General features: G+C 31.3%; 2 protein-coding genes across 2 annotated transcripts in view; one reads left to right on the forward strand and one right to left on the reverse strand.

Moving 5' to 3' along the window:
- The window catches only part of LOC111708486 (kinesin-associated protein 3), a 14,685-nt gene extending 10,038 nt beyond the window's left edge, over positions 1-4,647 (forward strand). Inside the window, exons 16-20 of the mRNA XM_023481886.1 lie at positions 375-619; positions 865-933; positions 1,865-1,946; positions 3,675-3,793; positions 4,387-4,647. Coding sequence (XP_023337654.1) covers positions 375-619; positions 865-933; positions 1,865-1,946; positions 3,675-3,793; positions 4,387-4,584 — 713 coding nt within the window. The 3' untranslated portion in view covers positions 4,585-4,647. The remainder of the gene's footprint in view (positions 1-374; positions 620-864; positions 934-1,864; positions 1,947-3,674; positions 3,794-4,386) is intronic.
- A 1,540-nt stretch (positions 4,648-6,187) lies between these two features.
- Positions 6,188-11,838, reverse strand: LOC111708361 (uncharacterized). The gene is made up of 6 exons (XM_023481704.1): positions 11,759-11,838; positions 11,247-11,289; positions 10,352-10,510; positions 8,361-8,395; positions 6,718-6,820; positions 6,188-6,563 (listed from the first exon to the last, which is right to left on the reverse strand). The coding sequence occupies exons 2-6, from the start codon at positions 11,256-11,258 to the stop codon at positions 6,390-6,392; spliced, it is 483 nt and encodes a 160-aa protein (XP_023337472.1). The 5' UTR covers positions 11,259-11,289; positions 11,759-11,838; the 3' UTR covers positions 6,188-6,389.
- Between the last annotated feature and the right edge of the window lie 2,481 nt (positions 11,839-14,319).

Raw genomic sequence — 14,319 nt, forward strand, 5'->3', positions numbered from 1 at the left:
AAGGATATCTGAATCCCTCCAGTGGAATTATAAACCCCCAGGAAGGATATCTGAATTCCTCCAGTGGAATTATAAGCCCCTAGGAAAGATATCTGAATCCCTCCAGTGGAATTATAAACCCTTGGGAAGGATAACTAAATCCCTCCAGTGGAATTATAACCACCCAGGAAGGACATCTGAATCCCTCCAGTGGAATGTAAATCACCCTGCGTAAAATTTTGAATTGTAAAAAGCGTTTTTTTTAAAACCCCTCCAGTGAAAAAGAATTCCCTCCGGCAGTCTCCAGTGGAGTCAAAATCTTACTACGAACTTCCGTGACTCAACAAATGTAAATCTTTTAAAATAGTAAATATTTATCTCAAAAAAATCTTTAGGGAATCTGACCTTGCCGGATCTGGATTTTACCAGGATACTGAAGGAGTTTGAGATGATTGATTGGATGAAAAGTCGTCTAGTTCCAAACATTGGAGAAGACGATCTTCTTTTAGAAATTGTCGTCTTTGTTGGAACATGTGCTAGTGATGAGTCCGCAGCAATATTTCTTTGTAAATGCGAGGTTTTACCAGCTCTCATAGAGCTGCTTAAAGCAAAGCAGGAGGATGACGAGATAGTACTCCAGGTAGTTCAAGTAGTGCTCCAGGTAGTTCAAGTAGTACTCCAGGTAGTTCGAGTAGTAATACAGGTAGTTCAAGTAGTACTCCAGGTAGTTCAAGTAGTGCTTTGTAGATGACCCTTTATTATGAGTAGTTTATGATAGATTCAATATTTCTACAAGTAGCTCAATATCATTGACTTCTTTGAAGAATTAAAGTTTTAGAACTATATTTATATATGTGAAAAATTATAAAATCTAGAATATTTCAGGTTATTTATGTTTTCCACCAGCTGTGCAGTCATAAAGACAGTAGAAAATACGTTCTAGAGGAAACAGAGGTACTTCAGAAATGTTTTTAAAAAAATATTTTTTTTCACAATTGTAAACTTTTGATCTTTAGGTTTTTATAAAACCAATATTGATAACCTACAAGATATTTTATATTAGGGTATCCCCTACCTACTATATAGACCTACTTTAAATATATTTTATTAGGGTATCCCATACCTACTATATAGACCTACTTTAGATATATTTTATATTAGGGTATCCCCTACCTACTATATAGACCTACTTTAAATATATTTTATATTAGGGTATCCCCTACCTACTATATAGACCTACTTTAAATATATTTTATATTAGGGTATCCCCTACCTACTATATAAACCTACTTTAAATATATTTTATTAGGGTATCCCCTACCTACTATATAGACCTACTTTAAATATATTTTATATTATGGTATCCCCTACCTACTATATAGACCTACTTTAACTATATTTTATTAGGGTATCCCCTACCTACTAGATAGGCCTACTTTAAATAGATTTTATTATGGTATCCCCTACCTACTTTATAGGCCTACTTTAAATATATTTTATTAGGGTATCCCCTACCTACTATATAGGCCTACTTTAAATATATTTTATTAGGGTATCCCCTACCTACTATATAGGCCTACTTTAAATATATTTTATTAGGGTATCCCCTACCTACTATATAGGCCTACTTTAAATATATTTTATTAGGGTATCCCCTACCTACTATATAGACCTACTTTAAATATATTTTATTAGGGTATCCCATACCTACTATATAGACCTACTTTAGATATATTTTATATTATGGTATCCCCTACCTACTATATAGACCTACTTTAAATATATTTTATTAGGGTATCCCATACCTACTATATAGACCTACTTTAGATATATTTTATTAGGGTATCCCCTACCTACTAGACCTACTTTAAATATATTTTATTAGGGTATCCCCTACCTACTAGACCTACTGCATGATAGGAATCCAGAAGTTCAGAAAATGTGTGACCAGACCCTTCAAATGATTGGTAATATTTTACATTAGCAAGGAATATTTAAGACTTTGATTTGGAAAAACAAAGAAACTGAGTTTTTGCCACAAACTCTGATTTATAATCTCTATATCTTTACAACCTAATGGCGTAGACCTATGCTATTTCAAACTATGAATATTCTGTTAGATCAAATAATCTAAGTTTGAAATATCATAGATTTACATCATCAGGTGGCAAAGACTCAGTTCCTTTCATTCAAATTTATGGCCCAAATATTTGCAACTTTAATATAAACAATCTACTAAACGTTTGGGCACATATTTACTGTTTCTTCTCAAGTCTAAACTACACTTCTCAGGGAGGATAATATGAAATCAACCCAAGCACTTTTTAGCAAAAGAATATTTTTGACTTACCCACGAAAATTCTTAGAAATTTTATGAGACAGCGATGGAAAGGTTTTTAGGAACAGACAGTAATCATAGAGAATAAAATCTCTATCGGGTTAATTAAGCTTCATGAATATTCTTCTTGTATTTTTTTAGCTCAAAGGCCGAGCCCAATATGTAAATTTGTTTCAAATGAGGTCAAAATTTTACTGATAAGTGTTAAGCAGACTGATTAAATAATATCTGACTAAAAGTAATTACAGAATTTTTCATTTTTTTTATTTTTGAAGTAAAGTTAGTCTTGTAATGAACTAATTAGTTAGTTATACAAACTATAAATTAAATTAGAAAAAGAGAAGAAAATTTAATTAAACAGAGACTAAGGCAATTAAATGCTAAAAGCTAAATAAATTCTTTGCAGTTTTCAACTTTACAAAGTACGTCTTATTTTCTAATTAGGATTTTAACATTTTATTCGGAATTGTAACCCCCCTTGTCTGTCTCCCCTTAAAAACTTAATATATAATACGTATACGAACATATATAGAATATGAACATTTAATCTAGAATATGAATATTTAATCTAGAATATGAATATTTAATCTAGAATATGAATATTTAATCTAGAATATGAATAATTAATCTAGAATATGAATAATTAATCTAGAATATGTTTATTTAACCTAGAATATGAACATTTAATCTAGAATATGATTATTTAATCTAGAATATGAATAATAAATCTAGAATTTGATTATTTAACCTAGAATATGAACATTTAATCTAGAATATGAACATATGTAGAATATGAACATTTAATCTAGAATATGATTATTTAATCAAGAATATGAATAATTAATCTAGAATATGAATATTTAATCTAGAATATGAAAATTTAATCTAGAATATGAATATTTAATCTAGAATATGAATATTTAGTCTAGAATATGAATAATTAATCTAGAATATGATTATTTGATCTAGAATATGATTTTTTGATCTAGAATATGAATATTTGATCTAGAATATCAATATTTAATCTAGAATATGAATATTTAGTCTAGAATATGAATATTTAATCTAGAATATGGTTATTTAATCTAGAATATGGTTATTTAATCTAGAAAATGAATATTTAACCTAGAATATGATTATATTTAATCTAAAATATGAATATTTAATCTAGAAAATTAATATTTAATCTAGAATTCAAACATTAAGTTAAAATCTGAAATTTGATTTAGAATAAAAATAGAAGATTTAGAGAATTAACTATTTGAGATATCCTGCAAAATTTTTCTTAAACTTGATTATGTAATTTAAGATAAAATTAATATTAGAACTTTTGGGAAATGTATATTTTAATTGCCAGGCGAGGTGAGTCCTGAATGGTCTGAAAGACTACTTGGAGAAAAGTTTAGGTTTCATAATGCCCAGTGGATAGAGATGGTTCAATCCCAACAACTGGCAGATATTGCCAGTATGTGTCAGGTAACTTGATTTAATCTCAACAACTGGCAGATATTGCCAGTATGCGTCAGGTAACTTGATTTAATCCCAACAACGGCAGATCTTGCCAGTATAGGTATATTCCTAGAGAACGATTTTTGGACCACCCCAGGCCCCCCCCCCTATCAATTTTGTACATGGATCTTACAGATAGTGTCTTAACTTAACCTAACCCNCAGAGATTACTAGCCTATCCTAGCCGTAGCGCTCGGCCCAGAAATAATAATAAATAAATACTAATATACTAATTTCGTCATGTACAAAATTGATAGGAGGGGGGGGGCCTGGGGGGGTCCAAAAATCGTTCACTAGGACAGACCCTCAGTATGGGTCAGGTAACTTGATTTAATCCCAACAACTGGCAGATATTGTCAGTATGGGTCAGGTAACTTGATTTAATCCCAACAACTGGCAGATATTACCAGTATGGGTCAGGTAACTTGATTTAATCCCAACAACTAGCAGATATTGCCGAGTGTCCGGTAACTTTGTTGAATCTCAACTGTTAACTCACTAAGTAACTGACTAGCCAAATAAATCCCGACTAATTGAATCATAAACTCCTTGATGTGTAGGATGAAGATGAAGGATTGCTAGGAGAGGAGGATATCCTGGATATAGATAGAGCTGAGCTCCTGCTAGGCCAGGATCTCGGGATGGATACTCTCAGTGATGATGATGATGAGGAGGATGATGGTGATGAGGATGAAGAAGGATCTAATACAACAGTTCGATCTAGTAGACCCATGTCGGCCTACAGAGGGGGTAGATAAATAGATAATTATTAACATAAAACCTACAATGTCATATTTGTTAAATAAACTAAAATTAAATTACTTCCTTGGGTTCTGCATAATCTTTATTAATATTTGCGTTGTCTGTTTGTTTGTGTTGAATACCCATTTCACTTAATACGCTGATTTTCATAAACACATAATATTACCTAACTGTCGTCTTTCTATTCCACAGTTGAATGGGGTTCACTGTATACTGTTTTTTTTTAATTGGTTCAAAATCAAACCGGCATCAGATAAGAAATTTAAAAATGTCATGCCTTATCCATTCTGAGAGGGTTTTATTAAATAAATATTTGCTCTTTCTCTCGTTTGGTTCATCTCTTTTCTATTATATTTAAATAGGAAGAGTGGATGTATAGAAATAGAATAAACATTTCTACTTTTACCATTTCCCTACATTTGTAAGGTTTACTATCGAGTATGCAGTGCTATAATAACATATTCAATGCTGTTGAGTTTGTATTACGCATTCAATAGAGATCTAGACAGATATGAAAAAAAATAGTTTTTAATTTCGGGTTTTATCCAGAGATAAGAGAGTTACAGCGATCGATTATCAGCTAAAATATGCGAAATTTTTCACAGCATGTTCTATTGTGTACAAGTACTGTACACGACCAATCAGCAAACATCTGTATTCAGGGATATTTAAGGACTCTTTGGATACAAAACACAAAATCTTCAAAAAGACTGAATTCATAAATGTTATGTTTCATGTTTAAAACTGGAGTGTTTCTTTAAAATTTGTAAAACATAACCCCTGAATGGGTATTTATAATTTATGTTCAACAAGTGGCCGTGAGATGGCACTCTAAAAACCTATCGTAAAAATGTAGCATGTCGTGCCGGGTCAACTTAGACCTACGTAGCCCACCCTGTAAAAGGAGATAAGCAGTCTGTGTAGTTTGTGGTTTTTCATTACCAAGGATTTGAATTCTTACCCTTTCTCAAATTTGATATTTAATACTTAAATTAGTCGTCTAATAGAATCAAAGATCAATGACATTGGGTTGCAAAAATATTGGGAATATAAAATAAGAGTTTGTGTAAATGTCTCAATTCCTTTACTTCTACTTTTTGTAGCCGTAGACTAGACAGTACAGACACTAGGCATCAACATTGTACTATATACAACATAACATTTTGTTTTCAGCTTAAGTTTATAAGAAGTAGTTGACATTAATCCTGATTGATTTTTACATTCAAGCGTGCAATTTACCAAGCTGGACATTTTAAAAATATTCACTAACATAAGCAAAAATTTGAAAAAGTCCAAAAATTTGAATTTAAATTATTCATTAAATATGTGTTTTATTTGCAGCAGCATGTTAGTTAAATAAATAAATAAGATTTAATAAAATAATTATTATAAATAAATACATATAAACATTTAAAATATTCTAATACGTTTTCTCAACTAAATGCCCGGTTTAGTTAGTTCAGTGAGTCCAGTCTGTTTTACAGAAAGTATAGTTAATTAAATTTTTTTCATAATTTTTAGTTTTTGATTGATAGAGTGGTTTATCCGAATCACAACGGTACCCTTAAAAGCTATGTCTGCCCAAGTATGAATTAGATATTTATGTTTTTATTTTCAAAAATTGTTTATTTTCATTTGTGGTTTATCTGTAAAAGGGGCTTTTAGAAAAACGACGTTTTCTTCCATTATTGATCAGGTTAAATGTCACGGGTATTGGGTACTGTTATGAACCGGGAATGCCCCCTTTTTTAAATGATGGATCACTTAGAATTACACGACGACATTTCCTTAATTATTGAGTTCATAAGGTTTCATCTCCAAGATAGTAATCTGTTTCCCAGAGACAAGGTCGTGTTCTCTCCTGTTCTCTACCCTGAGCGTGCCCCCTTCCACTCCTTATCCTCCTGCTCTGCTGCCCACCCTGCCCATCCTGGGCCCAGCAGTCAGGGTTATATTTACTGTTAGGTCTTCGTGACTGAAAAAGATAATATGTATTGTTAAATGCGTGAAAAAATCAAAATAAAAGAAAATACTTAAAATTTATAAACAAATATTTTGTACTGAGTCAGTTGAGTAACAATAAAAAGATTTAAATATAACTTTGAAACATTATTTTAATTTTAACTTACATCTCCCTGGTTGTCTGAAGATGCCTGGTTCCACTGGGTTCCCTGGTCCTCCTGGTTCCCCAGATACCTGGGAGAAGGATAGGACTGGGAGCTGGTGATCCAACTACAAAATTCACAGATTAAAAAATAATAGGACTAGGAGATATAGATCCAACTATAGAATAATCAAGATATAGAATAGGATTAGGAGATATAGATCCAACTAGAGGATTATCAAGATATAGAATAGGACTAGGAGATATAGATCCAACTAGAGGATAATCAAGATATAGAATAGGACTATGGAGATATAGATCCAACTAAAGGCTAATCAAGACGAATAAATGAATAATGAAGTTCTACAGCTGCATAGAGATTACGCAGATGGGACAAGAAAATTGGCAACTTCTTTGAAGAAAAAAATCACGAAACTATATATTAAATACATACATAATACTTCTCTATCTGTTTACGCTATGTCTTGAGGATAATTTGGCGCACATACAATACAAGTATAGAGTCAATGTACTGTTAGTTGAAGGAATTTACACCAGAAAATCTGATTAACACAAGAATACCTTTCAACAGTCATACAACACACTTTAAACCAAGGAGAATTGAATACAAGGAGGGGGCAATAGGATTTCCGTACACTTTGCTGTGACGTATTTGGACTACTGGAGAACTAGTTTTTGCGTCGTAACAACAATAATAAAGATTGTAAGCAATAACACAAATGATTAATAGACATTTGGTGCATCTCTGGCGTTAGATGAAGATTAACCGTATACTAACTCATTTTTGTTTACATTAGATCGGCTGCCTTTATTATTGTTGTTACGAAAAAACTATTTCTCCAGCAGTCCAAATACATCACAGCAAAGTGTACGGAAACCTTATTGCCCACTCCTTGTATTCAATTCTCCTTGCTTTAAACCAAAGAAATTCTTTGACAGAATTATAATGTAAAGATAGTTAGTTCAGAGGTGTACGCATTTATTGTACTGCAGTGTACTGTCTCTGGGCGGTAAAGTAAACACAAGACGGATGTCACAGCCTTACATGGGATCCATCTTTCACATAAAAAATCAATGAAATATTCTGGTTATAGGAAAATATTATGTAAATGTAAAATATCAAAATTCTCAAAAATAAATGCTTTTACCCTCCTAGGATACTACAAGAACACTGATTTATCTATTCTTGTTTACAAACACCTCCCAGAGAGAACTGGTTTCAGAGAATACGCAAGAGCAATTAACTTTATTTGCCTAATTACCTTATTTTAAACACACTTTATTTGTGTCATTTTTTCAAAAACCAATATTTAGTTCGAGATGTAAAAATATCCCTGACATAATTTCAAACTAAATCTTCGTTTTTTCGAAATGATTTTGTCAGTTCGATAATATGCACAAAACGTTAGGTTTTGAATCGGAAAAAGACATTTGAACTTTAATTTAATATCTTTCTTTTTTAAAACAAAACCGTTCAAGTTTTGAAGGGGGGTGGGCAAGAAAGTAAAATTTTATTAAAGTTGATTTTAACTTTCTTTAAAAACATTGTGACTGGTTCAATAATAAATGTATAATTAATTTGTGAATTATACTTAAACCCTCGTTTCAATATTATTGTAAAAATAAACCAAACCTAAAAGTTAATACCTTGTTTTAGGTCGAGTTATAAAGTTCTTGTTTCTCTGAATATAATAAAAGTTTCTAAAATATTTTCTTTAAAAACTAATTTATTCTGAATTAAAAAAAGACTAAATTCACAATACTAATAATCTTTTTTTTGTATATATTATTATCGACGAGTTTAATTTTGGAAATATAAAATTGAAACCGAGTAGCTCCGAAAATGATATGTTAATAACTTTCTAATTTGGAAAGAAATTGAGTCTTTGTCACAATCTCTAATTTTCTAATCCTTATATCTCTGCAACCACTTGGTGTAAACCTTTGATATTTCAAACTCAGATTATTTTATCTATAAGAATATAAAGTTTGAAATATCTGAGGTCTACAACATTGGGTTGCAAAGATATAAGGATTAGAAAATCAGAGTTTGTGACAAAGGCTCAATTCCTTTAGAAGAAAAAAGTAGATAATTTAATTATTTCTCATTCTCTCTTTCAAGCGATAAAGTCCTGCAGCTGAGGTGTAGTTGAGGTTCTACTAGAGTGAAGAGACAGAGATCATAGATTTTACAGATAAGATGTGGCAGTTGGGTTTAAACACATTTGTGGTAAGTACATGGTATGCATATTGGATTGGATAGTGGATCATAAAGTTAAGTTAAAAGAAAGTGATTATTTAAACGCTCGTAAGATTATACTACACAAGTTCTACAGTTTTATACAGAGATAACGAAACCACATGAATGCAGAGATTACAAAACTAAGTGACGGCAGAGATGAAAAAACTAGGCGACGCGTACGGCAGTGATTACAAAACTACTTGACAGCAGAGATTACAAAACTACGTGACAGCAGAGATTACAAAAATACTTGACGGCAGAGATTACAAAACTACGTGACAGCAGAGATAACAAAACTACGTGACAGAAGAGATAACAAACTGCACTACGGAAGAGATCACATAAATACGCAACTGCAGAGATTACAAAACTACTTGACAGCAGAGATTACAAAACTACTTGACGGCAGAGATTACAAAACTAGGCGACGCGTACGGCAGTGATTACAAAACTACTTGACAGCAGAGATTACAAAACTACATGACGGCAGAGATTACAAAACTACGTGACAGCAGAGATTACAAAACTACGTGACAGCAGAGATTACAAAAGTACATGCCGGCAAAGATTACAAAACTACGTGACAGCAGAGATAACAAAACTTGACAGCAGAGATTACAAAACTACGTGACAGCAGAGATTACAAAAGTACATGCCGGCAAAGATTACAAAACTACGTGACAGCAGAGATTACAAAACTACATGACGGCAGAGATTACATATTTACGCGACTCCAGAGATTACAAAACTAGGTGGTGCAAGTGATTACAAAATTATATGAGGGCAGAGATTAGAAAACTATGCGACGGGAGAGAAAACAAATCTAAATATAATCGTGTCCTATCTGTTTACTCTGTGATAATGAAGGCAGGAATAAAGGTGTATTACTATAGTTTCACCAAGGTCTATTATACTAAAGGACACCCTTTACTTTTATTACAAGGATTTGGTGGTCACAAATGAGAAGAGAAAAGAAAACTTTTGACATAGATTGCGTAGAGAAAGAAAGGTTCAAAATATGTAAAAACCAAAAGTAGAAAAAAACAGAAACATATGGATAAAAGCGGCAACTTATGTATGAACTGAACGAACATGCGTTCATGAACGAAGACATGATTCATTTAATCAAAACTATTTCTTTGGGACTTTTATACCCCGTTTCTGTCATTGTTAAACATTTGGGGATTCGACCAATGAGAGACCCGATATGTCAGACCTCAACCAATCAAAAGTAAGGATTGAAATTACTGTTCATTTAACAGAGCTTAGTTCTTTTATTCAGAAGTTTATAATATTTAAAAAGAGTGAAGGCTCTAGTAAGCAAATTAAGCAAGTTAAAAGTTGTGAAGTTTAACCAAAATTTGGGTTTATTATATCATAAACTAGAAACTTATCCCTGATATTGCTGCTGGTTAATTAAACCTTCCCGGAGCATAGAATCCAGGATACAGAGACTGTCCCCTCCACACCCAGACCCGGAGCTAGATTCATGATCAGGAGCAGGGTTTCCATGGATACCCAGAGACAGGGAGATCGCAAGACAAACCAGAATACACTAGATAAAAAAATCATGTATCAATAAATTTTTTTCTTCAAATATAAGGTATTTCCAACTATGGTTTAATATTGTGGGTCTAATGAACAGCTTAAGATTTAACCAGAGATATTAAGAATTTTGTTTATATTTCTATTTATTAGTTAAAACAATGAAAATGTCTAATTTTGAGCGAAATCATTCACATCTCCAGTAATTATGAAAGCACAAAAACGGCAGACCACATTTTGGAAATGGACTAGGGCTGAACTGTGATTATTGTCACGTAAAACATATTGCTTGATTTAGCTATGGTAAATGCCGCAAACTATGTCTAAGGTCAAAGACGACATTGAAGTCATCAATAAATATATGTTACTAGCCTTAGAGGGCGCTTCGCGCCCATCTTCTAAATTAATTGTGAACATGTTCTCTTTGTGTACATCGTAAAACAAAACAAAAAAAATTCGCGGATTTTCACAAAAAATTTCGTGGATTTTCAAAATTTTAAAAAATTTAATGAAGATCGAATTTTGATGGAGACAAATATTTAAAATTTCAATCATTCATAAACCTTCCCTGGGGTCCCTAGATGTCCCACAAAAAATTTGGGCCCGATCGGTTCAGCCGTTTTGACGTTTATTGGATACAAACAGACAGACAAACAAACAAACAAACAGACAAGCCAAATGTATATATAGATTCCGGGTTATAAGAATAAAACTGTAATTAAATATTTGAGTTAAATCTATTTTACCTGCGCCCTCATGATGAAAGATGATTTGTATCTTCCTTGCACCCTGCAGGGAATAGTTATTGGTTTAAAAAAATGTTTATTTTTAGTTTGTATCTGAAGTTTTTTTAGCTTATCTCCAAATGCAAGGACCGTTTTTGATTTTGATTGCATAAAAAAATCATCGTTTATGCAGCGAATACATTATTAGGTTAGTTCAGAATTCTTCTTGGTTAATTTTGAACAATTAATCTTTTTTCAAGTTTTATGAATGCAAATATATCAGATTTTAAAAATTAATACATCTTGACAAACTTTTAGAAAATGTTATTTATGTAAAATGTTTTTTTTTTTTACTTTTATCATAAACGTTAGAAAGGGTCGTGAAGAATATTGGGTGATAACAACTCTAAATGATTCTTTTTATAAAAGTTTATCATAATTAAGAGTAAAACATTTTTACTTAAAATAACGTTTTTGCAATAAAGTTCAATTTAAAAATGTGATTTAGATTTGAAAAAAATGTTATAATTTACCGGTAATCTTATCCTTGTTTAGCAAAGACCAAAAAATATTATATCCTCAAAATCTTCATATTTTTTTGAAAATCTAAAATAAAAATAAAATATACTTTAAAGTTGTGAGAAAAAACGCATTCGAAATTTTTTTTCTTCAAATTATCTACTTTTTTGTTTTGAAATTTGGATGAAATGTTCAGGACTAACAGTACACAGTTAAAAGTTTAGTTTAGTTTTGTAAAAGTAAATTGGATTGGTAATGCTTTGACAATGTTTTGACAACATGAATCTGTTTTTAATAGTTTCCACGTGTTCTGGAAATAAGCACACAACAATCTTAGAGAATGTTCATACAGAGAGTTCCAACAAACATAAGTACGACAAAAAAATGAACTATTTTAAACATAAATTATTTTCTCTTGTTGATTTATTTAAAATAGTTTAGTTTTATATTCTCATTTCATACAGTGGTACTAGATTATGTCAGTACAATGAAGACTACTTTTTAATTTAAGTTTTGATGGTTAACAAGCTTTTTTAAATTTCAAGTTTACAAGCAATCAAAGAGAAGCTTTTTGATCGACAGCTTCTCTTGACTTCCATGTTCATGCTGTTTAACAGCTTGATATAAATCAAAATTGAAATCTAAGATCGTCTTTATTGTATCGATAAAATCGCCTACCACTGTATCACATGAAATATGATCACACAGTGCAGAGGAAAAATATGAATATTTTCAGACCCTGAAGAGAAGATATTTCTTGCAAATATTATACACACAGATTATCACAATAATACTGAATACAGTACGTTACAAGTTAATTTTTTTTAAACTTGTAAATAAATGTTGAAAGGTGTCAAGGTGAATGAAATAAAATCATTATTTGATTAGATTCAAACGTCATTATCATTTCTAATAAAACTGATTTTAATTTCTCTAAAATGTATTATTCAAGGCCCGGGCATCAAATCCAACTTTCAGATCGTTTTCAAAGAGTTTATGAAAGTCATTAGGAAATCTTATTTTGTATAAACATTAAACTGCTCAGGCTTCAATACACTAGTTTAGTCAAAATATAAAAACCTTATACCCCTTAATTTTAGGCAATGCAATGCCCAGTGTACTTTGCATGCATACAATGCAATTTACTGTTTATATCAGATCCACAATCTTCAACTTAATGGATTAGAAGATACTTAATTGTTTATCTATCACCTTGACGTTACACTATAATTATTATGTTTTATCAATGTAATGAAGACTCTGCGTAGTAGAATAAATTAATGGGTTCTACGCAGATATCAAGCACACTGGGGTATATAATTAACTAAATGTTGTTGCTAGGATGATCCTTGCCTAACTAACAGATGAACACGGAAGCAAGATTTGACGAACATGACTTATACATAGAGAGAGACAACTCGATACACCGATAGATAGATAGATAGATAGATAGATAGATAAATAGATAGATAGATAGATTGATAGATAGATAGATAGATATATAGATAGATATATAGATTGACAGATAGATAGATAGATTTACAGATAGATAGATAGATAGATAGATAGATAGATAGATCGATAGATCGATAGATCGATAGATCGATAGATAGATAGATAGATAGATAGATAGATAGATAGATAGATAGATAGATAGATAGATAGATAGATAGATAGATAGATAGATAGATAGATAGATAGATAGATAGATAGATAGATAGATAGATAGATAGACATTGAGAGTTCACCAACCTTAATCTAACCTTTGCCAAACCTTCACTAACCTTAATCTAACCTTTGCCAAACCTTTGCCAACCTTTATCTAACCTTTGTTCAGACTTCACCAACCTTTATCTAACCTTTGCCCAACCTTTACCTTTCCTTTGCCAAACCTTCGCCAACCTTCACCTTACCATTCAGTGGTTGAAGAGAGCTATATACATTTATAACCTTGATATCGTGAATTATACGTTTTCTTCTGACATTTTAAATATTAAAAATCTAAGATCAAATATAAAAGAATTATAAACTCAATATTATTTGAGAAACCCAATAAGAATTATTAATGTAGAAATAATTGATAAAATTCATAATTTAGATTAATTATTTCATTTGGACTATTTGTTGATATTTAGAGCCAAATAGGAACTTACCACAAACTCTAATTTTCTAATTCGTCCATCTTTGCAACCTGATAATGTAAACCATAGTTATTTTAAACTTTGACTATTAGATCTAGCTGAATGTTTTTAAATACCAAAGGTCTACGACAGTAGGTTGCAAAGAAATGTAGAATTATTAATATTTAAAATTTTATTATTTTTAATTTTTTTTTATAAAACATAACCTTACATTAATCATTGGTATATCTCGAGTTTGGTGCAAAGCAAAGTGCTATACTTTAACAAGATAAACTTAAATTTATCTAACCACAGGGTTCATGTTTATTCATTAGTAATGGGACTGTAAGCGTAATTTCCTCTATGCAACGATGGTAATGCCGGATTTACAACGGTACCCTTGAAAGCTTTCTCAGATAAAGTATAAAGAGGATAACAATGTTTTTGTTTCTTTA

Source organism: Eurytemora carolleeae, unplaced genomic scaffold, assembly GCF_000591075.1.
Source record: "Eurytemora carolleeae unplaced genomic scaffold, Eaff_2.0 scaffold38, whole genome shotgun sequence".
NCBI lineage: Eukaryota > Metazoa > Arthropoda > Copepoda > Calanoida > Temoridae > Eurytemora > Eurytemora carolleeae.

What these genes read in the sequence shown, in the direction of transcription:
- LOC111708361 (XM_023481704.1), bottom strand. An exon ending in ATAACTCGACCTAAAACAAG is followed by an intron (nt 6,821 to 8,360) that starts GTATTAACTTTT and finishes TGAATTTTGTAG; the next exon opens with TTGGATCACCAGCTCCCAGT. An exon ending in CTTCAGACAACCAGGGAGAT is followed by an intron (nt 6,564 to 6,717) that starts GTAAGTTAAAAT and finishes TATCTTTTTCAG; the next exon opens with TCACGAAGACCTAACAGTAA.